The sequence below is a fragment of the Phaethon aethereus genome, assembly GCF_964289735.1.
Source record: "Phaethon aethereus genome assembly, chromosome: W".
NCBI lineage: Eukaryota > Metazoa > Chordata > Aves > Phaethontiformes > Phaethontidae > Phaethon > Phaethon aethereus.
Genome location: NC_138581.1, coordinates 13801309 through 13828664, shown reverse-complemented (window position 1 = coordinate 13828664; position 27356 = coordinate 13801309). Strand labels below are relative to the sequence as shown.

Here is a 27356-nt window from a genome sequence, read left to right as displayed (position 1 = left end):
GCCAGTCATCCACTTTCAGTTTTTTACAGATGGTTTCTCCCATGCATGTGCTATACAGGGTTTTACTGTCACAGCTCCTCACCTAGGAGCACCACTTGGATGCAAAGCAGGATCTCCAATGTTGCATACCATTTTATCATACAAAACCAAGGTTGAAATGACACCAAATACACTGCATGGCAGCAGTTCCTGCCAGATCAATAACAACAGATGCAACATTTAATGTAAAGAAAGCCAGTGCAACTACAAGGCACGGTACCAAAGTAAGCAGATGTATAGTTAAGCTTGTTGCCATCAGTTCTGAAAGCAGAGGCTGGGAAAAAAAGAGCTGTTTTAAGATAACAATAAGTAACAAAGAGGAAAACACTATGAGCCTAGACGCATGGAAGGGCTATGGCAAAGCACGTCTGGGTTAAGGAAGATTAAAATGGTGAGAAAGAGGGTGTATTCCCAGTGCAGTATGATGAGGAGAGTGTAACAGTTCAATCACAGCCTTAATTTCTGCTTGGAAACAAGGAGCACAGCTCTGACTATTTTTGAATTAGGTTATTTTCCTGTTCTTTTCAGGTCACAACTATATTTAAATCATACATTACGCATGTGGGATAATGTCATGGCTATTTGGAATAAACTCCATGAGATTCAGGTTAGAAATAACTCATTAAATATAACTTGCAGTTCAAAAAGCCATTTCTAAACTGCCATCTCAGTTCCTCAGTACTCTCTAGGTTTATACATTTGCATCTTACTCCCTAAGTGGTTAATTCAGACCATTTTATGCTTATAAAGCAGAACTTTGTTTCTAATTAACTATTAAACCATTATCCCATTGTCCTCAGAAACCTACTTAAACAAGTAGTATCCTAAGTATTTTATTGCATTAGAAGGTAGCCAAATTTGGTCAAAATCAGAACATGATCCTCAGCCCATTGGCATGCGGTGAATTCTGTATCATTTCAGTCCTGGTCTTATTTGATAAAATGCCCAGATGAATTAAGGAACATGACAGACTGGGAGAATAAATAAAGGCAACAGTGCACGGACAGTCTATCCAGCACAGCCCAGCACAAGTTCTTCAGATATCTCCCTTTTCTACCTCTCAGACCTTTCTGAGTTAACTGAGGCAATGCTCTCCCACAAAATCTACATTCCTTAATTAAAACCTGCAGTTTCACCAGCACACTGTTCTCCACAGAAGAGAATGAGAGAATACATTGGTGGGGTGGTTTTATTTAAAAAACTGTTCACGGCAACTGACAACTTTAAGGAGAAAGTAGAACATAGAATTATATCAACTTGAAATCTAATTAATTATCTTTTCACCATTAATACATGACTGCTTAATTTAAGTAATTAAATGCTTCTTGTAGCCAAATGTTAAAAGTTAAAATTGTTCATACCCAGTTTCTACCTGTACACTTTTATGTTTGTTTTTCCTGTATAATTTGTTCCTCAACTTTCAATTAGTAATGATGCCCTGTAAGGGCATCTTGTTGCTTTCTTAAAAAAAAAAGTATTAGATATTATTACAGTGGATTACAAATCTCCCATTATGCTCCCATCAGGGCATATTTTACCATGTAGACTAGCAACCCAACTTCAGATTTGTCTTCTAAAACTTTATTTTAAAAGTAAGTCTATTTAAGACAGCATAAAATGGGCATAATGTATCCCTAACAATCTCTAAAGATGACTTGACGTAGCAGCTACATAAAGAGAATACCAAGACAAATTAAAATCTGGGCGCAAATCTAAGGTATTTATTCAACTGACTTCTTTACATGCAAAAATCTATTGGCATTATGCAAACAAACACAGAGGTGAAAGGTCTTACAAGGCATTAGTGATAAGCTAAGAATATCTTTTAGTTAAATTATTGTTGCTGAGTAATTTAGAAGTGAAAACAGTCATTCTGAAGTGGTCACAATTAATACAAAGCTGAAAATGCAGCGATACCTGAATGGACTGTGTTTAGCCTACAAAGAAAAAACCCTAAAATTGTCATTCTTGTTAAAATACAGTGGAAAAAAATGAAAAATCCAATTCACAGGTTCCCCTTCTGTCTTATCACTGCAGAGAACCAAAGGGAGCTTGTAACACATGCGCTCACCACAGGAAGGACTCTGCAATATTGCAGTGTCCAAACAGTAAATCACAATCCAAATTGGAGCCTGCCCAAACAGCTCTTTAGCTGTCAACACCTTCTCTGATGGCTCTTTAGCTCCAGGGAAGGCATGGAACAACTTGGTGAGCAGCCATCAGCTCTGTCTCACAAGAGAACTGAACATCCCCTACCTCCCCTCCCGCCTGACGTAGGGTGTATCCATCAGGCCATTACCCTGTGAAAGCCAAGGGGGCTTCTTTTCTTGTGTTAAAAGCTTAGGATGGAAGAACAAGAGGCCTTTTTCCAAATCTGCAACCAGGATCAATGCATGCAAGCTCTAGCAGATGCAAAACAAGGAATTATCTCCAACATAACTTAAAAAATAATGAACAGCAAATTAGACTTTAAAAAAATCTTCTAAAAAATGTTACACTTCAATGTCAAAGGCTGATGCAGTTCTGATCATTTTCAAAGCTGATTGACTGTCATCACCTAGAAATGCTACTGCAGGGCTGAACCCACCTTCTTGGGTCTACAGCCAAGACTCCCAGCAACAGGCCCATTTCTATAGAAGCCAGAAAAACACTCATATAAGGAAGAAAACATTATCTTCCAGCATTTGAGTTCAGGGAAATTTATCTCAGGCTATGTTCTACATGGTTTATCTCCTAGGGAAAACATAATTTCCACACAATTACTCTCTTGGCATATGCACACAAGAAAGGCAGCTCAGTTTCCACAGGCTTAAAAAGGGGGTAAAAACATGAAGCGAGAAACTTTACACTCATAACACTTCCTATTTACTCTGTAGGGAGGTGAATTATTCCTCCCATGAAAGTGATTATGCTTAGATCATAAAGTAGGAAATTAAAAAGCAGAATACTCTGTCTTGCTTGCATTTCAGTAATTACCTGCTCTACAAATGTGCTGTTCTTTTTTGGCAGTTAGTATTCTATTATTAGGAGACCATGGATCATAATGCCTTCTAATTGTCTCTATCAGTTATGTGTATTTCCCTACTGTTTTACAGAATCTAAAAGAGTGAAAAATAAAAACCTGAGAGTATGCTTCATCATCTACATCAGTAACATTTCATGGATGTATGCTTTAGCTGCAATGATATATACTCTTCTCAAATAACTAATTTTCATTGAAATAAAGGAAAAAGCACTGGCACAACTGAGCACATTTTACCCACCTAATGTCAAAATATGGATAGTTCCATGTAAACAAAAAGGTTTGCATGAAATGAGATCCATTATAATTTCCCATTTGGAACACTACCAATTTAGTAAAGATTGTATTAGGTGTTCTATTTAGCAAAACACAGAGAATAGGCTTGTAAGTTACATGACAAAGAAAAAATATTATTTAACAGCACTGAGGCTTGCATACCTAAATATTATGAGAATGATTTTTGCTCTTATGAAAATGTTTTGATTCACATGTTCTTTCATATTTTATAATGCTTTATTTTGGAATTTATGTATTATTTATGTATCTTTTTTAACATTTCAGTTCTACATATATATGCAAATTATATTTAGTAAACTAGAACTGCACTATCGAAACATAATACCAACAGCCTCAACAGTATCGAAGAAACTGCTATTATACTCTCTAATTTTAAGTGGACAAAGAAAAGGGCTAGTAGTCAGGGTTCTGGCTCTATAGGATCAGAGTTTACCTTACTCTTGTGAAATATGTTCATCTGATTCGTGTGATGAAGTGTAACCTTCTGTACTTTTATGGATTTCTCCTGCACCATAAAAAGGGGTAACCCGTTATTTTACAGGAGAAACTTAAACCAGTTTGACCACTGACCGCATAGTATTGTGTAAAGAGAAACTTGTAAAGTGCATGCATAAAGTTTGGGGTCATCCTGGGGACATGCTGAGGAAGATTCAAGAAGACTCTAGAAGGAGAAGAGGGCATGCGCCAAAGAAGACACACCTATTCATGAATATGTATTAGCAGACAGGATATAAACCAAGAACAGGAACTGTACCGCGTGCGTCTTGGTGGAGCAGAGACTCCCGGCGCACCCAGCGCTGTTTGCTTGCCTCTATTCGCTTAATAAATTGTAAACTTAAATTGGAATCCTGTTTGGGACTCAATCATTTATCACAATTGGGGGCTCGTCCGGGATGGTCTTGGTTCCTGAATTCTGACTTGATCTAGGAGGGGCGCCCCACCATTTGGTGGCTCCTGGTCGGGTCGGGTCGGGACTAACGCCATCCTGAACCTGAATAGGGGCAAGCAAAGAATTTGATTTTTTTATGAGCTCCCTTGCCGGCTGCAGCAGTTTATTTTGCCCGTAATTCTGCGTGCGAAGATCCGAACGAAGACGACGGGGTCATAAGTATTTAGGGTGTATACCGTTCGGTTGGGTGGGATTCGGTTGCCTGTGTGTGTAAGAGTGTGACTGAGACGGAACCTAGTTCCGAAGCGATTGTGGAGGTCTTCTAACCGCGGTTCCAATCTCCCGCGAGGGACTTGGCCGGTGAAGGACCGAAGCGATTCCTATGGGATTCGTGGGTGGGTGATAGGCCCTAAACCCCCTGCAAGACACTCTTACTGGTAGCCAAGGGCTGTAGGAATTGCCACAGTAAAAATTCCTAGATGGGTCAGATGAAATCGAGAACCCAGGACCAGAAGAAAGGGAGCGAATTACTAGAAATACCTCCGGAGAGTCCATTAGGAATAATGATTAAAAATTGGAATGATAGGGGCCCCAGAAAAGGAAAAAGTAAATTAAAATTAGTTCAATATTGTATGGTAGAATGGCCAAAAGAACCTTTGAGACCATATGTCTTTTGGCCTGTTTTTGGATCTTTTGAAGACTGGGTCTGCCAGGCTTTAAATATATATGTTAATTCGAAGGAACCTTTTAGTCAAGAGGAAAGCGATTATGCCTCACTATTTACATTAAAAACAGATAAAAAGTTTGAGGAAGAGGAGAAAAGTGAAAAGGAAAAAGAAAAAGATGATAAATGAGAGCCACTGGATAACCTACCGCCTCCATATCCTAATAATTTGTCTTCGGCGGCGGCTCCCCCTCCGGTGGCCGTAGTACCTCTACCAGTACCACCGTTGCCCCTATCTCCACCACCAACAGCACCGGAATTAGATCGACCTCCGGCTGCATGTACGAGAAGTAGGACTGCTGTATCTGAGGGAGCTTCTCTATATCCTTTACGAGAAGTACCCCTCGGAGGTAATCAGGGAGGCATCGGGTTTGTGGCAGTCCCGTTAAATACCACAGATGTAAGAAATTTCAGGAAAGAAATGGGGACCCTATTAGATGATCCCCTCGGAGTAGCTGAAAAACTGGACCAATTCCTAGGCCCCAATACCTATACCTGGGAAGAAATACAGTCCATTTTAGCTGAGGAAAGGGGAATGATTAGACAAGCTGGAATGAGAATTTGGGAAAGACAGAATCAGGCAGGACCCCCGGGAGATCAGAAATGGCCAAATGTGGATCCCCACTGGGATCATCAACAACCCCAAGGAAGACAGAATATGAGGGATTTGAGAACGTTAATCATACAGGGAATAAGGGAAGCGGTTCCCCAAGGGACAGTGGCTGGGACCGCACTCCTTAGAACACAATTTGTAGCTAAATCCTGGGGGGATATAAGAAGGAAATTAGAAAAATTGGAAGATTGGCAAGAAAGAGGATTAGGGGAGTTACTTAGAGAAGCCCAGAAAGTCTATGTTAGGAGGGACGAAGAAAAACAAAAAGCAAAAGTAAAAATTTTTGTAGCAGCAGTAAGAGAAAGTCAGAAAAATAAGACTCCGTCTGGAGAGAAAAGGGAAAAAAGAATAGAGCAGACACCCCGGGGACAGCCTTATCAGGAAAGATTTACAATTCCTGTCTGTTACTACTGTAACAAGAGGGGACATCTTCAGAAGAACTGCCGTAAGCGGGAACAAGATGAGAAGATGTTCAAAGAAGACTAGGGGTGTCAGGGGCTCTATCTTCTGGGGACTTCAACATCAACAGAGACCTTGATAAAATTATTAATTGGTCCCCATAAAGAGGAAGTTTTATTTTTAGTGGATACAGGGGCCGAAAAATCAACCATTCAAAAACTTCCAAAAGGAATAGAAAAAGGGAAGAGCTATATGTCAGTAGTAGGGGCAAAAGGAGAGCCTTTTAAAGTAAATATTTTGAAGGATGTAGAAGTAGAAACAGAAAAGAAAATTTGTCTTAACAATTTACTTTTGCTCCCTGAAGCGGAATACAGTTTATTAGGAAGGGATTTGATTTTGAAGTTAAACTTGAGCATTCAGAGTCAAGGGGACAAATTGCAGATTAAATTATACACTTTAACACAAGAGGATGAAGAAGCTATTAACCCCTCAGTGTGGTATAAGGAAGGGGAAACTGGAAAGATAGAAATGGACCCCATAAACGTTCAGATAATAGATCCGAATCGTCCAATCAGAGTTAAACAATACCCTATACCAATGGAGGGTCGAAAAGGATTAAAACCTGTAGTTGACAGACCTCATAATAAACCCATCCTCCCCGTAAAGAAATCGGATGGGTCATACAGGATGGTACAGGATTTAAGAGCTGTAAATCAGAGAACAATCACTAAATTCCCTGTGGTGGCAAACCCTTATACTTTACTGAGTAAACATACTTGGTATAGTGTAATAAATTTGAAGGGCCTGCCCTCTGGATGAGGGATCCAGAGATTATTTTGCTTTTGAATGGGAGGACCCCGAAACGGGAAGAAAACAACAATTAAGATGGACTGTGCTACCATAGGGGTTTACAGAGTCACCAAATTTATTTGGAACAAACAAAATTGGAGAAAATAACTAGAATTTGTCCTTTGTGTAGAAGGTGTTGTTTATTTGTAAGAGCGAAATGTTCTCAGTGCAATAAGTATATACGAGTATAATTGGAAGGAGTTGTTGGCAAAATCTAAAAGATGATGGAAGACAAGTAGGTAATCTGGAGTGTGAAGGAGGTTACCTATGGAATGAAACTCGGAATAGCTGGGATAAGTGGGGAAGCCCACTGGAAATGAATTGGAAACATATCAAATGGTTGGCCAACTCCTGAAGGACATTATTGGATTTGTGGCAAGCTAGCATATGCATATTTGCCAAAGAATTGGAACTATAAGACCTAGTTTTTTCCTGTTACCCATAAATCGGGGAGAGCGACTAGGAGTCCAGGTGTATAACGAATGGCCTCCTGAGAGAATCATTGCCTATTATGATCCAGCTACATGAGCAGAAGACGGATCCTGGGGTTACAGGACCCCAATATATATGCTTAATAGAATAATTAGGTTACAAGCTGTGGTAGAAATAGTTGTAAATAAAACCGGAGATGCACTCGGATTAATTGCAAAACAAAATACCAAGATGAGAACTGCTTTATATCAAAATCGCTTAGCTTTGGATTATTTGCTAGCACAAGAAGGAGTCGTCTGTGGAAAATTTAATCTTAGTAACTGTTGTTTAGAAACTGATGCTGTAAATGAGCTTGTAAAAGAAATGAAGAAAATTGCACATGTCCCAGTTCAAACTTGGAATGGAGTCAATCTGGGAGGATTATGGGGAAACTTTATGAGCGGTGATTGGTTTACTAGATTAATCCACTCGGTTATACAAGGAATGCAGATATCTGCAGTATCTATTGATCCTGAACCAGGGAAAGAGAAAACTCATTCCCTTATGATAATAAAAACAAAAGATGACCAATTTGGCAAGTGTTGACTCGATTGGAAATGAAAACACGAATCAGTACTATAAAGAAGAAGATGGGGGATTGTGAAATATATTCATCTGATTCGTGTGATGAAGTGTAACCTTCTGTACTTTTACGGATTTCTCCTGCACCATAAAAAGGGGTAACCCGTTATTTTACAGGAGAAACTTAAACAAACCAGTTTGACCACTGACCGCATAGTATTGTGTAAAGAGAAACTTGTAAAGTGCATGCATAAAGTTTGGGGTCATCCTGGGGACACGCTGAGGAAGATTCGAGAAGACTCTAGAAGGAGAAGAGGGCATGTGCCGAAGAAGACACGCCTATTCATGAATATGTATTAGCAGATAGGATATAAACCAAGAACAGGAACTGTACGGTGTGCGTCTTGGTGGAGCGGAGACTCCCGGTGTACTCAGCGCTGTTTGCTTGCCTCTATTCGCTTAATAAATTGTAAACTTAAACTGGAATCCTGTTTGGGACTCAATCATTTATCTCACTCTCAACTGCTGTCATAGAGACAGACTACCCATTAGCCAACATCCCAATTGAATTAGGGAGGAACACCAGCACTGCGAATCCTACCCAGTAATGAACTGACAGACAGCACAATTCACAGGCACAAAAGGAACGCATTCCCTCTAGGGAACTAGGCTGAGCAACACTCTGCTGCATGCAATCTGACATTTCTAAATGATCAACTTGTATGGCTTGAAGTAGGAACACCCTAACAGTCCAGTCCTGATGAAGTACCACACACTAGTTCACATCCACACAGATAAGACTGAAACGTACCAATCAAATGCAGGATGAAACATGGGTTTTGAACATGCATAAAACAGCTACATCCAAAATAATAAAATTCCTCCAATACAAAGGAACTAAAGTAGTTTATCAGTTATTTTGAGTGTTTTCCCTCTACATATGACAGAATGTACTGATTTTGTAAGATATCAACAAATTATTCCCATGACTTGGAAAGGAAAAAAGAAACAAAGGATAAAACATTTGCTGCTGTCACATTTTAGGAAAAGTACAAACATACTTCAGAACAGTATAGACTTGAGTTGAAAACCAGCCTCTCAAATGACTTCCTTCTCAAAATTTGGGACCTCTATAACAGACCACCTAACCCCAAATGGATAAAAGCAGCAGTCATGTGAGGGGGATGGGTCTCCTGCTATGATGAAGCTAGAGAGTTCATCATCTACCATAGCTATGTTGAGCAAGGAGTACTCTTAGATTTTGTAACTCAAATTGCAAGCAAACAGCATGGGTTTTTTTCTATCTAGATTACACAAGAGGTGGAGCTGGTCAGTACGTGTCAAGCACATATGACAACAGCTTCATTTGGTAGGGAAGACTGCAGAACAAGGAGGAAGCCCCAAGCAAACCTCGAAGGTGTCCGAGAGACAGCCCAGCACGAAATGGAAGTCAACTGTGTAAGACATGCATATGTAAGCAAGTACTTGCACACTAAACGACATTAATAACTCACCATGGTTTGCATATTTATTTAGTCCTCCTAGGGAACACTTCCTGGACGGAAAGAAAAAAGTGCCAAAAAGCTCAGGGATTTGATATTACTCATTCATCCACAGAACCTGCCCCAAGCCATAGACTTTATGTGGAAGGACACAAATTCATTAATTTATACTCGAAGCCACCGAGGTGAAGGGCTCTGGAGCGAAGGATCGCGCCGGGGGACCCTTCCTGAAGCGGCAAAACCGCGAAGGCGGCAGCACAGGGACAGAGAGAGTGCCCCAACCCCTCCGCCCCAGGCCGGCAGAACGGGGGTCCTGACGAGCGGCAGCGCTGACTCAGCGTGGGCGGGGCCTAGAGCGGCGGCGGCCAAAGCCTCTCACATACAAGAGCAGCCCCAGGGAGCGCGACGAACAGGGCGGGCAAACAGGGCGTGCAGGGAAGGCGTGCGGGCAGGGCGCAGTCCCCCTCGGCACTAGAGGCTCTCTGAAGAGGCTCAGCCATGGTCTCCACTCGGCTGAAGGCCGTGGCCCGAAGGAATATGGCAACACAGACAGAGCTCCCGCTCAAGCACGTGGCTGTCCAGGTGTCTGGCTACAAAGAGTGCCTGAGCCAGTCGGTTGTTCCAGAGACCAGTGGAGACACCACCTGTGTGCGGTGTGACCAGGTGAATGATCTGCTCAGCCTGGTGGCAGAGCTGAAAGAGACAGTGGAGAGACTGAGGAGCATCAGGGAGTGTGAGAGAGAGAGAGATTGGTGGAGCCACACCCTGCTGTCCCTGAGGCAGAGACAGCAGGTGGAGGCTCCACAAGCAGCAGGGGATCCCCTGCCCTCTTGCTGCCGGGCAGAAGGAGAGGACCTAAGAGATGAGGGAGAATGGAAGCAGGTCCCTGCTTGGGGCGGCAGGCGAATCCCCTCCAGGCCTCCCTGACCGTCCCAGCTGCCCTTACACAACAGGTATGGGGCTCTGGAACTTGAGGGTCAGTAACATGAGGACCCTGATGAATGTCCATCCAGAGGGGTTGCCTAGGGTGAGTCAGCCATCCCCACGCATCAAGACTTCCTCTGTTAAGAAAAAAAGGAGGGTAACTGTCATAGGTGACTTCCCTTCTGAGGGGTACAGAGGGCCCAATATGTTGACCAGACCCAACCCACAGGGAAGTCTGCTGCCTCCCTGGGGCCCGGGTGAGAGATGTCACCAGGAAACTCCCTGGTCTGGTTCAGCCCACTGATTACTACCCACTGTTGGTCATGCAGGTTGGCAACGATGAGGTTGCACTAAGAAGCCCAAAGGCAATTAAAAAGGACTTCAGAGCGCTGGGGCGACTGATCAGTGGAGCAAGAGCACAGGTAGTGTTTTCATCAATCCCTTCAGTGACAGCGAAGAACACTGAAAGGAACAGGAAAGCACACTTGGTCAACACATGGCTGAGGGGCTGATGCCGTTGACAGAATTTTGGGGTTTTTGACCATGGGGCAGTTTACACGACACCGGGCCTACTGGCAGCAGATGGAGTGCAACTGTCTCCAAGGGGGAAAAGGATTCTTGCTTACGAGCTGGTAGGCCTCATCGAGAGGGCTTTAAACTAGATTCGAAGGGGGAAGGGGATAAAACCAGGCTCACTAGAGATGAGCCTAGGGATGGCATGCCGGAGGTGGGGGTGAAAGCCCAGCTCAAGTGCATCTACACCAATGCATGCAGCATGGGCACAAAACAAGAGGAGCTGGAAGCCATTGTGCAGCGGGACAGCTATGATGTAGTTGCCATCACAGAAACATGGTGGGATGATTCTCATGACTGGAGTGCTGCAACGGCTATAAGCTCTTCCGAAGGAATAGGCAAGGAAGGAGAGGTGGTGGGGTGGCTCTGTATGTTAGGGAGAGTTTTGACTGTATAGAAATCAACGACGGCCTCCGACCACCACATCTCCCACCAGTCCTTTTCTGTTTGTGAACAGCAGGTCCAGCAAGGCACCTCCCCTGGTGGGCTCACTCACCAGCTGTGTCAGGAGGTTATCCTCCACACACTCCAGGAACCTCCTAGACTGTTTCCTCTCTGCCGTGTTATACTTCCAGCAGATGTCCGGTAGATTGAAGTCTCCCACAAGAACAAGGCCCAGCGATTGTGAGACTTCTGCCAGTCGCTTATAGAATGTTTCATCTGCCTCTTTGTCCTGGTTGGGTGGTCTATAACAGGCACCCAGCAGGATATCTGCATCATTGGCCTTCCCCCTCATCCTTACCCATAAGCACTCTACTTGGTCTTCACAATCTTTGATTTCTATGCAATCAAAACACTCCCTGACATACAGAGCCACCCCACCACCTCTCCTTCCTTGCCTATCCCTTCAGAAGAGCTTATAGCCATCCATTGCAGCACTCCAGTCATGAGAAGCATCCCACCATGTTTCTGTGATGGCAACTACATCATAGCTGTCCCGCTGCACAGTGGCTTCCAGCTCCTCCTGTTTGGTGCCCATGCTGCGTGCATTGGTGTAGATGCACTTGAGCTGGGCTATCGGTTTCATCCCCAACTCTGGCATGCCATCCCTAGGCTCATCTCTAGTGAGCCTGGTTTTAGCCCCTTCCCCCTTCGAATCTAGTTTAAAGCCCTCTCGATGAGGCCTGCCAACTCATAAGCGAGAATCGTTTTCCCCCTTGGAGACAGTTGCACTCCATCTGCTGCCAGTAGGCCCGGACTGGATATTAGGAAAAATTTCTTTACTGAAAGTCTGGTCAAGTATTGGGACAGGCTGCCCAGGGAAGTATTTGAGTCACCATTCCTGGAGGTATTTAAAGGATATGTGGATTTGGTGCATAGGGACATGGTTTAGTGGTGGACTTGGCAGTATTAGGTTTACAGTTGGACTCGATCTTAAAGGTCCTTTCCAACCTAACTGATTCTATGCTCAGAAGTTGATAGAATAGTTTGGGTGGGAAGGTACCTTTAATGGTCATCAAGTCCAACCCCGCTGCAATGTACAGGGACATTTTCAACTAGATCAGGTTACTCGAGCCCTGTACAGCCTGATCTTGAATGTTTCCAGGGATGGGGCATCTACCACCTCTATGGGCAACCTGTTCCAGTGTTTCACCACCCTCATTGTGAAAAATGTCTTCCTTATATCTAGTCAAAATCTGCCCTCTTTTAGTTTAAAAGCATTACCCCATGTTCTATTGCAACAGGCCCTGCTAAAAAGTCTGTCCCCATCTTTCTTATAAGCCCCCTTTAAGTACTTGAGGGCTGCAGTAAGGTCTCCCCGGAGCCTTCTCTTCTCCAGACTGAACAACCCCAACTCTCTCAGCCTTTCTTCATAGGAGAGGTGCTCCATCCCTTTGATCACTTTTGTGGCCCTCCTCTGGACCCGCTCCAACAGGTCTATGTCTTTCCTGTGCTTGAAGGCTCCAGAGCTGCATACCAGGTGGGGTCTCACCGGAGCATAGGGGCAGAATCACTTCCCTTGACCTGCTGGCAACGCTTCTTTTGATGCAGCCCAGGATATGGTTGGCCTTCTGGGCTGCAAGTGCACATTGCCGGCTCGTGTCCAGCTTTTCATCCACCAGTACCCCCAAGTCCTTCTTGGCAGGGCTGCTCTCAGTCCCTTCATCCCCCAGCCTGTATTGATACCAGGGGTTGTACTGACCCTGCACTTGGCCTTCTTGAACCTCATGAGTTTCACATGGGCCCGTTCCTTGAGCTTGTCCAGGTTCCTCTGAATGGCATCCCATCCCTCAGGCATGTCAACTGCACCACTCAGCTTGGTGTCATCAAGTTCTGGGAATATGTTTCATTAAATGCTTGAGCCTTAGTAATAGCTGGAATGGATATCAACGCTTCTGTAGTTCATGAGCCTTGAAAAGGTTTGGCAAATTGAAAACCAGATTGCAGTACAAGTCAAGCCAAAATAAGGCATGGCTGCAATTTGCAATTATTACTTATTTTGCTAGATTTTTTTTGCAAAACATAACCTTTTTTTGCACATCATGCAATAAGCATTCAGTCACTTCAAAAATTTGTCCTGATTCTAAATAATCAGGCATCTCAGAACGAGAAAAACTTAGGGTACAGTTTTAGAAGTACCACTTTTATTTATTCATACATCTCCTAGATCTTGTCCTGTGATTAGAATAGCTGTAAGCAAAGCTATTCAAGTCTTTTTTTTAAGCAGCTTTTGGAAAATACTGTTATTTGAAAGAATCAGTAAATTCCTATCATAGGCAAATGTAAAGTAAAGTGGCATATCATCTGCCATTTCTTAACTTAAACAAAAAAAAGAAAAAAAATCATATTTAAGAATTTAAATTAGTTGATTGTAACAATGTATTTATTCCTAGTTGTTCATATCTTTTATTTTTAGTTGTTCAGTTATCTATGAGCATTGGTAACTAAGAATAACTTACTAGTTGCATGCAAACCTATGTTAAATGTCCAGGGGTCAGCAGCTTAAGCAGTCTCAGTCTCTTTAGAAGTAGTTTACACAAAAGAATTATGAATTTGATCATTCAACATTCTATAATTATTTTATCTCAAGCAAACATATTCTTCTATGGCTTTGGTTTGAAGTTAACCACTGTCTAGTTTTCTGCATGTTCACTTCCTGATCATGGCAGGAATATGTTATTGGTTCTCTCATAAAGTTTTATCTGAATTTAATAACATTAAAGTAAATAAGATTTAGGTCCAGTACGTCCTTTTTGGTATTTTTGGGAACCTATGCAAAAAAAAAAAAAAAATCCAAAACAAATCCACTGTAAGAAATTATTGCAAAAGTATAATTTCTTCAATCAACAATTTAATTTTTTTTTCCCTTTCATGTTATATTATACAATTTTGTTTAAACAAGTATATGATCTATTTGTGAACATCTGTGTTGTAAAGGACTGGTATATTAGATATTGTAGCTAAAACCAGTTTTAGGACAATGTGAATTTGCAAATTCAGTAAATGAATTCCTGCCAGTATATCTCCTGTCCCCTTGTTTAAGTGTTTCTTCTCATTTCCACTGAGTCATTCATTTGGATAAACTATTAACATCAGACATATTAATATATATCAATCAGATTTCAAATATATATCACACCACAGGCTATAGCTCTGTTCCCTCATAACAGTTAAGGAGAAAACTTCTACAATGCATACATTATTTACCTTGATATTACTCTATGTGGCTGTTAGCAGCTTGATCCTGATTTAATTGATTTAAATTATGTGAAAATAAATAAAGGAACCATGTTTCACTAGTATGATATAAAAATCTTTTAAGTTTTTGCCTATTCATCTTAAAGTTCAGGATACTAACCAACTGAAGTCCAGGTATGTGATACTAAAAAAGGAGAAGCTCAAACAATTTCAACCTGTCTTTTCTGTTTGAGGACATATAAATACCTCAGTGTGATAAAAGCCTTATTATACATCCTGGTTTGTTCATTAATCAGTTTTCCAGGAAGTATTCTTCATAAACTGCCAAAAGGATGAGTTTGCTGACTGTCCTCTCAATATTTTTGACATAATGCTCGTTATTCTGAATCCAAATACATAGTATTTCAGTTTTATCTGCATCGCATTTAAAACCTACATGTCAGCCCATATGCAAAAACTATTACATACTTTTAACCACACACAAACAGGCACTAGTTCTGTGTCATAAAAATTAGTTAACATTAGTTAACAGTTGCTCCCTGTTGTGCACATGCAAACACACGCAATACAGAAAAGATTAATAGCAGCAGCAAAGGTCTCACTGGCTACCCCTATGAGATCATCCAACTATTGTTTCCTAATTCAGCAAAGTCCATCCCTAGCCAGTTTTGCTGTTTTAAAACGTTACAATGCTATAACATACAATTTCTCCAAAGTGGTAATGAATCACCGTGCAGAACAGTTTCTACATTCAAAATAATACTCAACTACTGTGATAACAAATATTAAAATCCATGACCACCTTCATTTCTGATCTCTAGAAGATGCTTAAGAAAAGAATTTTTTTTTTGCACACATTTCATTTTGTGATTTATCAAAACTTCATTCAGTCTACAAATTCATCACTGTTTCCACATGTTCTCACAGTCATCGGAACTCTTTTTTTTTAAAAGCAGCCAACAAGCTTCTTGCTGCTTTACTGCAGGCTCAAAAAACTAATAAAAAAAATATTACAGATCCTCTTTCACCTTCCTGAGAACATCCAGGGAGTTCTATAATGTGTTATCAATCAAACACGAAAAGATGAACTCTACTTATTTTTCAATACTTGCCAAATAAAGTATCATACAAGAAATATTTCGCAAGTTTTACCAGTGGAATCAAAGGTGAAGTTGAAATCAAGCAGCCTGGAGACACCAGCAGCCATTAGCTATAGATTACATGAGCCAAAGACCAGCTATTGCTGGTTTGGACCACATCTTCTGGTCACTTCTAGTCCCACTTAGTACTTTTGATTTAGAATACCTGGTTTATTTTTGACAGCAGACAGGAGGGGAAAAAATATTAATTTCTCTGCTTAGTAGGGCTTTATAGTGGCAAGCTATTAACTCAAGCTGCCAGAAAATAATGTCATTGAACGCATTTCAGAAGGTTGTCTCTCTGTAGCACGCAGAGACAAAAGCACAGCTTTATGGTAAAACTGCAAGATATGCTTAGTTAAATTGAGAACAAAAACGCAGTGTTCTATTTCTGTGTCAAAAAATATAGTTACACTGCATTACAGGGAGGCAAAAAGAAGTAGAATTTACAAAATACAGTAATAAAAAATAATGACCTATTTCAGGAGGGGTTTGAGAAACAACTGTAAATTTATTAGACTTTGATACTTCATATCATCCAGCATCATGCCATTTTTAAATATAATCTGACATTATTTGTGAGATGGCTTTGCATTTAGGTTTCTATTAAACTGGAAAGTGAACATAATACTTTAAAAGGGAGATAACCAGCAGAAAAAGTACCAGAAATGGTACCAAATAATCCTTCAATATTCATTTAATTAAATAAATCTTTATTAAAATAGGTAAATTTATGCAAATCTATTTTAAAAGTGTTTCTGTGAAAATGCTTTACAAAATCTCATTATACTTGCTGCAAGAAAGGTTTAGAAAACAGCAGTTATTTTTTCCTATGTTTTTAGCACTTCCTTTTAAAACATATGATATTTAGAACTACAGAAATGAGGACAGGCAAGAAATGAAATGACTGAATCATGGTGCTATGTGCCAAAGCATTAAACACTTCCTAGCCATGAGCATGCCAAATTAGGGAATGCCATAATTTCCTAGAAACATCACCATGCCAAATTGGCAGGCAGCATAAGGTCACGTATAGAAATAGTGGAGTTGACAGTTTAGAAGGAAATGACTCAAAATTTGAACTACCCATTTTTTATGAAGAAGGTCCGCATTTGATATATGCAGCCTATATACAGCCTTCAAACAATGAGCACTCTAGGAAATCTACTCAATTATAAATGGTTTCAATTTCTCCTGAAATAGAAAAATATGAACATGTATTTTAAGTTCTCTGTGATTACAAGACTATCAACTTCATAAGTCTAAGTGCTAGTCACCAAACTCAAATGCAGATTTAGGTGGTTGCTAAAATTTCTAATATTCTCAAAAGGAGCCCATCCATGCTCGTTGTGCTGATGGTCCCAAACATATTTTTGGTCTCTGTGGTTAGCAGACAGAAGATGGTTACTCCTTCATGCTTTTTTCCAACAAGGCTTTTCTACTAGCACCTGTATGTAATTACACTAACTGGGGAGTAAAAACCTCTTTATTCCATTCTGGTTTGTGTGTAGCATTTCGGAGAGACCTGAATAGTTTTTTGTAGGAATAAGATCTTCGCAAATTATGTTATAACCATATATATCTGTCTTACCTCTTCCCACTGGTGTATGTATCTAATCAGTCTTGAAAGGCGTAATAAACGTAACAGGCTGAGGATTTTTGTAAATCTCACAATACGAAGTGCTCTTGCTGTCTTGTAAACCTCTGAATCCATCCCCTTTTCTACAATGAGAAAGATATAATCCACTGGTATTGATGAGACGAAGTCAACCACAAACCAGCTTTTTAAGTAATTCATCTTAATGATTTTAGGGTCCAGTATTATTTCAGAGCTGTCTTCATTTACAGTCCCAGTTCTAAAATTCATAATCAAGTCCAATAGAAAAACAGTGTCTGATGCCACATTGAAAATAATCCATGGTGGTGTTGTTTGTTCTGTGAAGAATGTGATTCCAACTGGTATAATGACAAGGTTTCCAACCATCATTATGAGCATGATTAAGTCCCAGTAAAACCTAAAAAAAGGAAGAAACAGAACAGCTGATGTAATGTGGTCTATCATGCTGTTTCTTCACCTCAAGTACATTTTTGGTTCTATACAAATTAATTACAGTACTGAAACTCAGTGTCAGTTTTGCCCAAAATGAGGTTAGTTATACTATGCTTTTGTATAGAGATACAACATATATGAGAATGCTTAAATATTTTGTTAATGCTAAGTAAACTCTCATTGTTTTAACTCATTCAATATATTCAGTAGAAAAGACAAAGTAATTAATACATTTCATTATGTGTTTTCCTTCTCAAGAATACGCATCTAGGATAAAGGCAGTACCATGGCTTATCACTCCATGGCATATCTGAAAGGTGTGCATATGTGGCACTCAGTAGACTTCTCCAGACTCCTGTCAAAACCTATCACTGTGTTTATATAACTAAAACTATGTCTGGTGCCCATCACAAGTGCTTTAGCAATGCAATTTTTTTAAGGCTTCTATCCAAATGGAAACCCAAATGTCTAACATACATTAAATGTAAGTACCTCTTTGCAAATGTACTCATACCATTACAGTGCTAGAATAAAATTATAGAAAGAGAAAAAAAGCACCGAAGCAAAAAATAGAAACAAAAATTAGATAAGATCAAAACCTTCATCCACTTTTACAATCTGAATTGATAGACTGTTAGTCTATCTTCTTTCAGAGCTAGCTAAGAAGTCTGGACAATAATAATTGCAACTTCCATTCCATAAAATGGATACTGCATTTCACTGTTTTGTTCCAGAAGTATCTAAAGACTTCCCTCTGAATGCTGCTAATAGTGCTTGATACAGATGGTAGAAAAACAGACTCATAACTTTAGTATCTATTATAGAAATGGTGCATAAACCCACCTATTCCATAGAACATCCATCCATCCTGATGTAAGATTTCCAGGGGATGGTAATATATACCAAACAGTTTTTAAGAAAATGTTGCTAACTCCTAAACATTAAATTGTCAAAGAAAGTTATTCTTGTTCAATAAAAGAACTGAAATTGAACCTGCGAAAGCCTGAAACCAAAGCATAACCCTCTTGTTCTGCTTGAGAACTGATCTGACTCGGTAGTCCTACATTGTGCAGGTGGTTGGACTAGATTAACCTCCCACAGGTTCCTCCTGACCTAAATTCTTATGCAATTCTATGACTTGAATACATTTCCATGCAAGGTATCAGTATTCCTGTGTTTCCAGAACAACCCCATAAAAAACATAAAATACTTTAGTTACTAACAGAGGCATTGCAAGAACTACATGGACACCAGAGCAGTACGAGGATCTAGATAGATTGGAGCATTAGGCAATCATCAATGGCATGAAATTTAACAAGACCAAAAGCCAGATTCTGCACCTGGGATGGAGTAACGCTGGACACAAGTATAGATTGGGAGCGGCTGGAGAGCAGCCCTGCAGAAAGGGATCTGGGGGTGCTGGTTGACAGCAGGCTCCATAGGAGTCAGCAGTGTGCCCTGGCAGCCAAGAGTGAAAATAGCATCTTGGGGTGCATCAAACGCAGTATAACCAGCTGGTCAAAAGAGGTGATTATCCTGCTGTATTTAGTGTCGGTGCGGCCTCACCTGGAGTACTGTGTGCAGTGCTGGGCCCCGCAATTTAAAGTGGCTGTTAAGGTACTTGAATGTGTCCAGAGGAGGGCAACAAAGCTGGTGAAAGGGCTGGAAGGCATGTCCTGTGAGGAATGGCTAAAGACTCTGGGTTTGTCTAGTTTGGAGAAAAGGAGGCTGAGGGGTGACCTCATTGCTCTCTAGAGCTTCCTGAGGAGGGGAAGTGCAGAGGGAGGTGCTGATCTCTTCTCCCTGATATCCAGGGACAGGACGCATGGGAATGGTTCAAAGCTGCGCCAGGGGAGGTCCAGACTTGAATTTAGGAAACACTTCTTCACCGAGAGGGTGGTCAAACACTGGAACAGGCTTCCTAGAGAGGTGGTCAATGCCCCGTGCCTGTCGGTGTTTAAGAGGCATTTGGACAATGCCCTTAATAACATGCTTTAACTTCTGGTCAGCCCTGAAATGGTCAGGCAGTTGGACTAGATGATCGTTGTAGGTCCCTGTGGAGTAATCGCTGAGGGGTACTTTGGAAATTTACCCTCTAAGAACAGCCTTGAAACCAGGTGGAACGTAGCACTCATGTACAACGGGTCTGTGCCATGGAGACTCCCTGGACAGCCTTGGATGTTGGCAACATCAGGGGCGCCTGGTGTGCTGACTCTGGGAGAGATTACATGGAGGGTGGAGCGGAGTGGAGGCCTCGCGGCCACACTCTGTGAACAGGGGAGTTTAGGGATGCACAGGATGTACATTGATAAGCTGCGCTTACAATGTCCTGGGCCAAGGACCTGTCAACTTTGATGAAGTGCTGTACTTAGAGTGAACTTTGCTAAGTATAATATCATTATAATACTAAAACACACACCCCTCTCAAAAGCTACCACCCCCCCAAGGTGCGACCCCTCCTCAATGAGCGTGCGCACTGAATTTTTCCTAGTCTGTACCTTTAAACGCGAAGCGAGAGAATTCTGCACCAATCCTGATAAAGGTATGTATGACTAGAGTCACTCAAGCTCCACCTGCAAAGTAAAACACTATAAAATAATGTTTTAAGAGCTGGATGTTAGGGAAGATACCATCGTCGTGTACCACCCTAACTTCTGGGATCAGTCGATGGGCTGAGCCTCTCTTTCCCCCCATTGGGACGCCGTTGGGTAAGATTCGAACCCTTGGTCATACCAAGTGCCTCCCCGGGAAACTTAGAAATCTCTATATAGAGTCACTTTACATCTTTTAACGCGTTTATAGCCAAGTAGTATTACTCATATTTTTGGTATTTGCACGTGCTTTGCAGACAGTGAATTTATCACCGGCAATCCAAAGAACCTGTATATCTGTTGCTTCAATAAATCGCACTATTGATTGACTCAGCCGTGTGTTCAATAAATCGCACTATTGATTGACTCAGCCGTGTGTGGTCCCTGAACGCGACCGTACCTCTGAGTGCGGCCGTGTTAGTTCAGGAGGTGTCCGGCTGAGCAGGTAGTGTGATGTTAGTAGTGCATCTGGACCCGTGATAGTCCAACAAAGGTGTTGGGCGCGACCGGACTACTAACGCTGACTTTGGGCATCACTCAGAACCTAAGCTCAGCCGCCCCCAGTCCCTCTGATATCTGAGGATCGACTGGAAAGCAAGGGGGTTTAGTTTCTGCCAAATTGCTCTGTCTCTTAACGCAACAGTCCCTTCCAACTGAAAACATTCTGTTCTATTCCAAACTGAGGAATTGGCATTCAGAACAAATAAAAATGATCATTTTCTTCATTTTTACTTATACTTTGATGAAAAAGAATTAAAATATGTTTCAGACACATTTTAGAAAAGCAAAGGAAAAAGAAAGTTCAAATTCACAACAAAGCAACATGAGAAATCATTAGGGGTCACGTCACACGCATCCTCCTTTTGCAAAACAGCTCAATACCTAGAGCTCTCACCAATGCATAGGAAAATCCATGTGACTTTCCTCATCTATCTGTGGGCAGCTGAGCCCAGAATCTCCCACCTCTCAGGAAAATTCATAACCCCCAAGACATACTATATCTCCTGAAGTGAGGTACACTGCTGACGTTCTCCTTTCCCTAAACAAATATAAACTAGGGCAGGAACCAAAACCTTCTTCCCAGGGAAGGCAACCACTAGACCAGAGAGGAGTTCTCACTTTTTTGCTCTGTCAAAGCAGAACAACTGAGAGGTGATACTGATATTGAAAGTATCCATGCCAGAAGTGCTATGCAAAGTAAATGTACAGGTCCAAATCCTCTCCAGCAGAGGATGGAAATTAGTCTTCACTTTCAACATCTAAGCTGAATGGTTTCAATTCCCGAGTTGATCGGTGACAGGAAACATTCATGTACACACTCAAATATACATGCTGAAAATTATATTAGTATTATTATTATATTGATATTTTATTGACAGAATTCATTGTATCAATTTATCTCTCTAAAACATCAATTAACAATGTGTACAAGACAAAATATCTTATGAAATGACAGAAGTAATCTTCCACAAGCCTGCTTATGCCTTTCCCCATGTGTATTTATTATGACCCGACTCCCTTTTTACAGAATGACGTGTCTTAGGAGTTCTGCACTAATAAGCAGGTAGGAAGGAGACTGCTCAGCTAGGAAGTTCAATATTCAGTTCTATCATTATCTTTCAAAACAAAATTTCATACTTCATACATTAAAACACCTATCCCTACCAGAAATAAAATGCAGCTGTTGCAGGTTTTTCCTCCTTAAAACAAACCATATTCAGAAATATCAATTTTTTTCATTATTCAACTTGTATCCAGATCTTTCTGTTAACCCTTTCTCTTTCCAGTACACCTTTGCCAGCGGCTGTACTGCTGTTTGTAATTAAAAAATGGTGTTCCATTACAGTTTGTCACAGATATATGCAACACTGAAATCGATGGTCAAGATCCATTTCTAAAAGCAATATGTATTAAGTTTACAAACCTATGTGTTGAAAATCTTTATTGAATTATGGTAGATTATAGGTTTGAAATATATTTTTTAATTATTTTGTTTTAATTTAGTCATATGAAATGGTTGTTGAGCCACTGGAAGATATTTGTTACCAATATATAAATTAATTTAAAATTTAGGTTTCTATTCTATCTTCATTGAGACAGAACCATCTAAAGTAAAGTTGTTATACAAAATATTTATATTAAATAAAGGTTTTTTCCATCACAGTTGCCTTTATTTTTTTGATAAAAAAAGGAAGTCACTTCAAGCTGCAGAAAAATGTCAGCTTTCAACCTGAAAAATAAAAGATATTAAGATCTGCAAATTTATTCAAACTTAACCACAGGCTTTGCTATATGCTTCACCTATAAATATTTATCAAAAAATTATAAAAGGGAATTATTTAATAATCTACTTCACTTTATATTTTGGCAGAGTGTTTGTTTTTCAAAATCGACTTTGAAGTCTTTTGGTACAAAAATTCTCTTTCTCCAGTATTTGAACATTCAGACAAAGTAGTCCATATTCCTTAATGATGGCACAGCCCCTGTGCTGGTTCTCAAGATCAGCCACACAGTGCACATTAAGGGTGACAAGGGAATGTGTTTGCCTGCAAGTAAAGTTGCCTATAATCATAGCCACTGATAAGTGGTTCTAAAATAAGCACTCAAAGAAACTGTGGTTGGGGACCTATGACCTGAACTATAAACAACAGCAAAAGTACCAAGGAAGTTATTTACTCCCATACAGACAGATGATTGTTGCTTTGATACAGCAAAACAAAAAGAGTTTTCCTTTACTGATACCGAAAAAGTCGGCAAGAAAACCCTCTAACACTTAGTTTGAAGTTTTAGAAGGCAGGCATTCTTTATTGCAGCGCTGGGCAGCACTGGGGATTGCTCCACCACGAGTGCTCCAACCGGTTAGTAAAGCACATCAGTTCATATACAGAAAAATCATACATATTCATCAGATTCCCTGAGAAGGGCAGTCTTATGGTGATGAGTTCCCGGAATTCATTTACATTGTCCAAGCATGCGTAGTAAAATTAGGATTAGGGTCTTTTCACCCTCAGGTGGTCGTCCATAGTCTTCCTCACGCTGTCCGCTAGTTGAACTTTGGGCTTCCTTTGTCCATATATAGTCATCGAATTAGCTCATCAGTCTTTCGGCCTCAGAATGGTACAAGGAGGTCAATTTAAACTAGTTCTTTGGTGTCCGAGTTCCTGTTATCAGTGATTTACATGGGAAGCCTAACGAACTTGCTCAAGGTCTGTTTGATCTTGTCAGGCAAGAAGTTACATGTTTAAGGTCTTAGCCAGTGATTGTCAGGTATTTAACCCTTTCATTACCATGGTGAATAAAACACCAGATGTCCATCCATATTCACTGAAAATGAAGATGTCTAAATATAATAAATAGGTTTCTGGCTTTCAGCAAATGAAAACATTTTACTTTGGAGATCTCTGAAGAGGTTTTAGCCACAAGCCAATATTCCTCAGAAAGACAAAATTTAATTTAGCCAAATATTTATGTCTCATTTTTGGAGGACAGTGAGTTATGAACTATTCAAACATGTTTAAACTAAAGATGTATAATAATTATAACAGCCAAATAGATGTTAATAATTCATTGGTGGAGAACAGCAAGACATTAAGGGTGAAAAATGATTAATAGAACTTCTCATCATAATCTTAGAAAAGATATTGATCCATAAACTGCACAATCAAAGTATATAATATCACAGAAATGGAACATGAAGCATATTCAAATTATTCTGATATACTAATTCAGAAAATACACAGCACCCATGGGTGACATTTTTTAAAAAACAGTTTTACCATTTATGGCTCCCTATGGCTAGAATTCTGAAAGATGTTCAGACACAGAGTCCAGATGCTTACAAGTATCTAGGTCCCTAACTCATTCTGAAATCCAAAGATAGATAGGCTCCTGACTTCCATATCGGATCTTCATCTAACATCCTATAGATTTGCACACTCTGTGCAGAGCACTGGGTAAAATATACATTTTCAAAGCTGTTCCAGAAATGGAAAACTTAGTACTGGAAACATAAAACCAAGTTAAATATCATATTCTGGTTGCCCATTTTGCCAGTGGCATAAAATCAGTATGTACATTCAACATTAAGATGAGCTGTAATTCACTGACACTTCATAGAATTACAAGTCAGTAGCCCCAGCAGGAACATCTGCTACCATTTTACACAGATTCATCACACCTGTGTTCCTGGGTTATAAAGTTAGTTCTCCTTCCCTGAGCCAAGTCTGAACTCTGTCACACTGTAAGAAGCAAGTGTGGGAGTGGAAGTTCACTGAAGCTCTCCCATTCCTTCCACAGAAAGATAAATTTAGTCTATCCTGTCAAGAACGTAAAATTTGGCTGCAGCTTAGAAATGATTGAACCAATCATGGTCAAATTGAGCAATGTTGATACAATCCTTGGGAATGAGGGAGGTGGTGGTGGAAATTGCTGAATAGCACTGACAGGTCATATAATACTGAAGGAGTATTCCTCAGACCTGTCTTAACGAGAATAATCTTTCACCAAAAGAAAATTAGTCTGCATGTGAACGACAGGCAGACTACAGGAAAATGTACCTTTAGGAAACAAGAACAGAGGAGTTTTCATCTTTGGTTTAAAAGAGGAGCAAGAAATTTTAAATTCATAGCTAATATCTTTAAATAGCAAAATAAAACCCAGGACATTTAATTGGATTAAGTCATCATTTATGTCGTATTCAGTTCATGTCTAGCTAAGTAATATGCATATGAAATAATACAATTATTAGGTACTGAATTTAATTCTTTCCAACATCAAAAACCTTGACTTTTTTTTTAGATTTATTCTTCTGTTCCAGTGAGATCAACCATCATCATAAATCCACTACTTCAATAAATACACAATAAGTACATGTACAAATCCTACTCAACTTTTGAACATCCAGCAGTATATCATTGCATTTAATATTCCATTTCAAATTTCAATAAGCACCTATAAGTTAGTAAAAACATGCATTTCAGATATTTACTGACAAGATGTATGCAATTAAGTCAGATTTGGTCATGTGGGCACCTAAATTAGGTTACTTCTCTCTCACTTGTCCCATACATGCAACGTCTATTGCTTAATAAACTATCAGATTTCTGACATTTTCAATTTTGACCCTTTTTAAATGCCCTGTTAGATTGCCTACCATCTGGCAGTGCTTACTCTTGATACCACATTCCCTTTGCATTACATAAGTGTGTTTCTTATAGTTATATCTTAGATGTATGCAACACTAGAATTCCCAAGCTGGCAATAAATGGGCTGAGGGGACAATTTGGGCAAAGTATCTTGTTACTAGGTCCATGGTGACAGCATGTTCAATTGCATGAGGTGCATTCTCAACAGAAAACTGCCAACCTGCCCAAGTCATGGAAAACAAAAAATGTGCATACAATTACTTTTTTTTTATTTTTGCAAGGTATTTATTTACAAACTCCAAGACACTATGAACAATACCTAGGCTAACTTCTCCCTGCTAGTTTGAACTAACAGCTCAGTATCTCCTAGCTAACAGACTCAGTAAGAAAATGTAAAAAAAAAAAAAAAAATCAATGCATCATTTCCACTTATATAAAGGAATTCATTATATCTTCAGGAAGGGATGTAGGAGGGGGAAGGAAAAATAGAATGAGGGAAAAGAGAAGCTGTTTTCAAAAAAAACCCACCAAACCAAAACCAACTATGTAACTCATCTGTCGGACTACATTACCATGCTCTTGCTAACTTTCAAATGAGAATTGCAAGTTGCCTATAGCAGGATTTCACTACCTGAGAATTAGACCATAAGAAATGCTATAAATAAAAGACATCAAAAGCAGGATTCAGTATTTAGGGATTCACCTAGATAACATTTTCCATAAACAATGGGGACACAGCTCTGAAAAACAGGGAATCTCTGAAGTATACTTGGTAAGGTGGGTAACAAGAAAGGTACCCAATTATTAACTGAAGCTTGAGATATATGCTTTATTTATTTTTCTACTTATGTTTTGTTTCCAAGTGTTTGTCTGATAGATTAATCCCTAGTTGGAGCAAGGAAATCTTTGCTTTACTACTGAGCTTGTCTGGCAGTGAAGACAAAGTGAATCAGTGACAGACAAGCTTGGCTGTGTTATCTTCACTGAGAAATCAAGTGCAAACAAGCACATATGCAGCCATCTCAAGGAACCTATAGCCCAGGATATGTTTGGGGAACCCAGAAGCTTGCAAGTATGTACTGTCAGGCAGTAATAGGATGTTTTAGGGGGCAGTATTGCCTACTACTGTTTTCATAGTATTTTCTTTACCAGAAATCATAACTCCTCCTGGAATGAACAAACAGAAGTCACTCAAGAGCCTGACGGAAAACTTCTCAGTAGTCATGTGAAAGTTTGATTGCATCCCCATGGTTTTCCACCCATACTCTTATTCCATCTCCTGGGTCGAGTTGGATAGATCTTACTGTATATATCTTATAAAGGTTCTGTGTATTGTCCATAGCTTTGACCTAGAGCAAGTCAGAATAATCATTTATCATTAGAATTCTATGATATATTACCCTAAATTTACTGCAGTCTATAGATTTTCTTAAAGTTCAGATCATATCAGAACAACACTGCATATTGCAGCAGTCATGCCAAAGAGAGGTGCTGCTTTGAGGATCTGGTAAGTTATTGTAAGATACAACAGAACCAGCCAAGGAAACATCAATACTGCCATACTTTGCTGACAGGAGAGAAAAATCTGGAGGCAACCAGAATACACTACATATAGAATTGTAAGATTTGATATCATGAGGGCACATTTTATTTCTGTGGGGCTCTTCATATACTGAAGGTTCAGTACAAGCATAAGCTTCAGTGGATTATAGACTAAGAGCTGGATGAAAAAGAACAATAATACCTAAAAAAACCCCATACAGTCAAAGTAATGTTTATGTATATTGGCTATTTTAAATTACATCATTTAAAAAAAAAAAAAAAGACTTGTTCCTGACAGGAACAGACTTGACTATCATTTTCTATATTAAACTAGCTTTGACTGTGAGCATAAAGCAATCTGTGTTTTTTCATCTGAAAGCAAAATATCTTAATAAGATTTTTTTAATAAATATGTTTTTAGAGATAG

At 39.9% G+C, this 27356-nt stretch overlaps 1 protein-coding gene across 1 annotated transcript in view; it reads right to left on the bottom strand.

Moving 5' to 3' along the window:
• The window catches only part of LOC309415040 (potassium/sodium hyperpolarization-activated cyclic nucleotide-gated channel 1-like), a gene marked incomplete at both ends in the record, with an annotated part of 268544 nt that overhangs the window by 219625 nt on the left and 21563 nt on the right, over positions 1-27356 (bottom strand). Inside the window, one exon of the mRNA XM_082012431.1 lies at positions 17194-17617. Coding sequence (XP_081868557.1) covers positions 17194-17617 — 424 coding nt within the window. The remainder of the gene's footprint in view (positions 1-17193; positions 17618-27356) is intronic.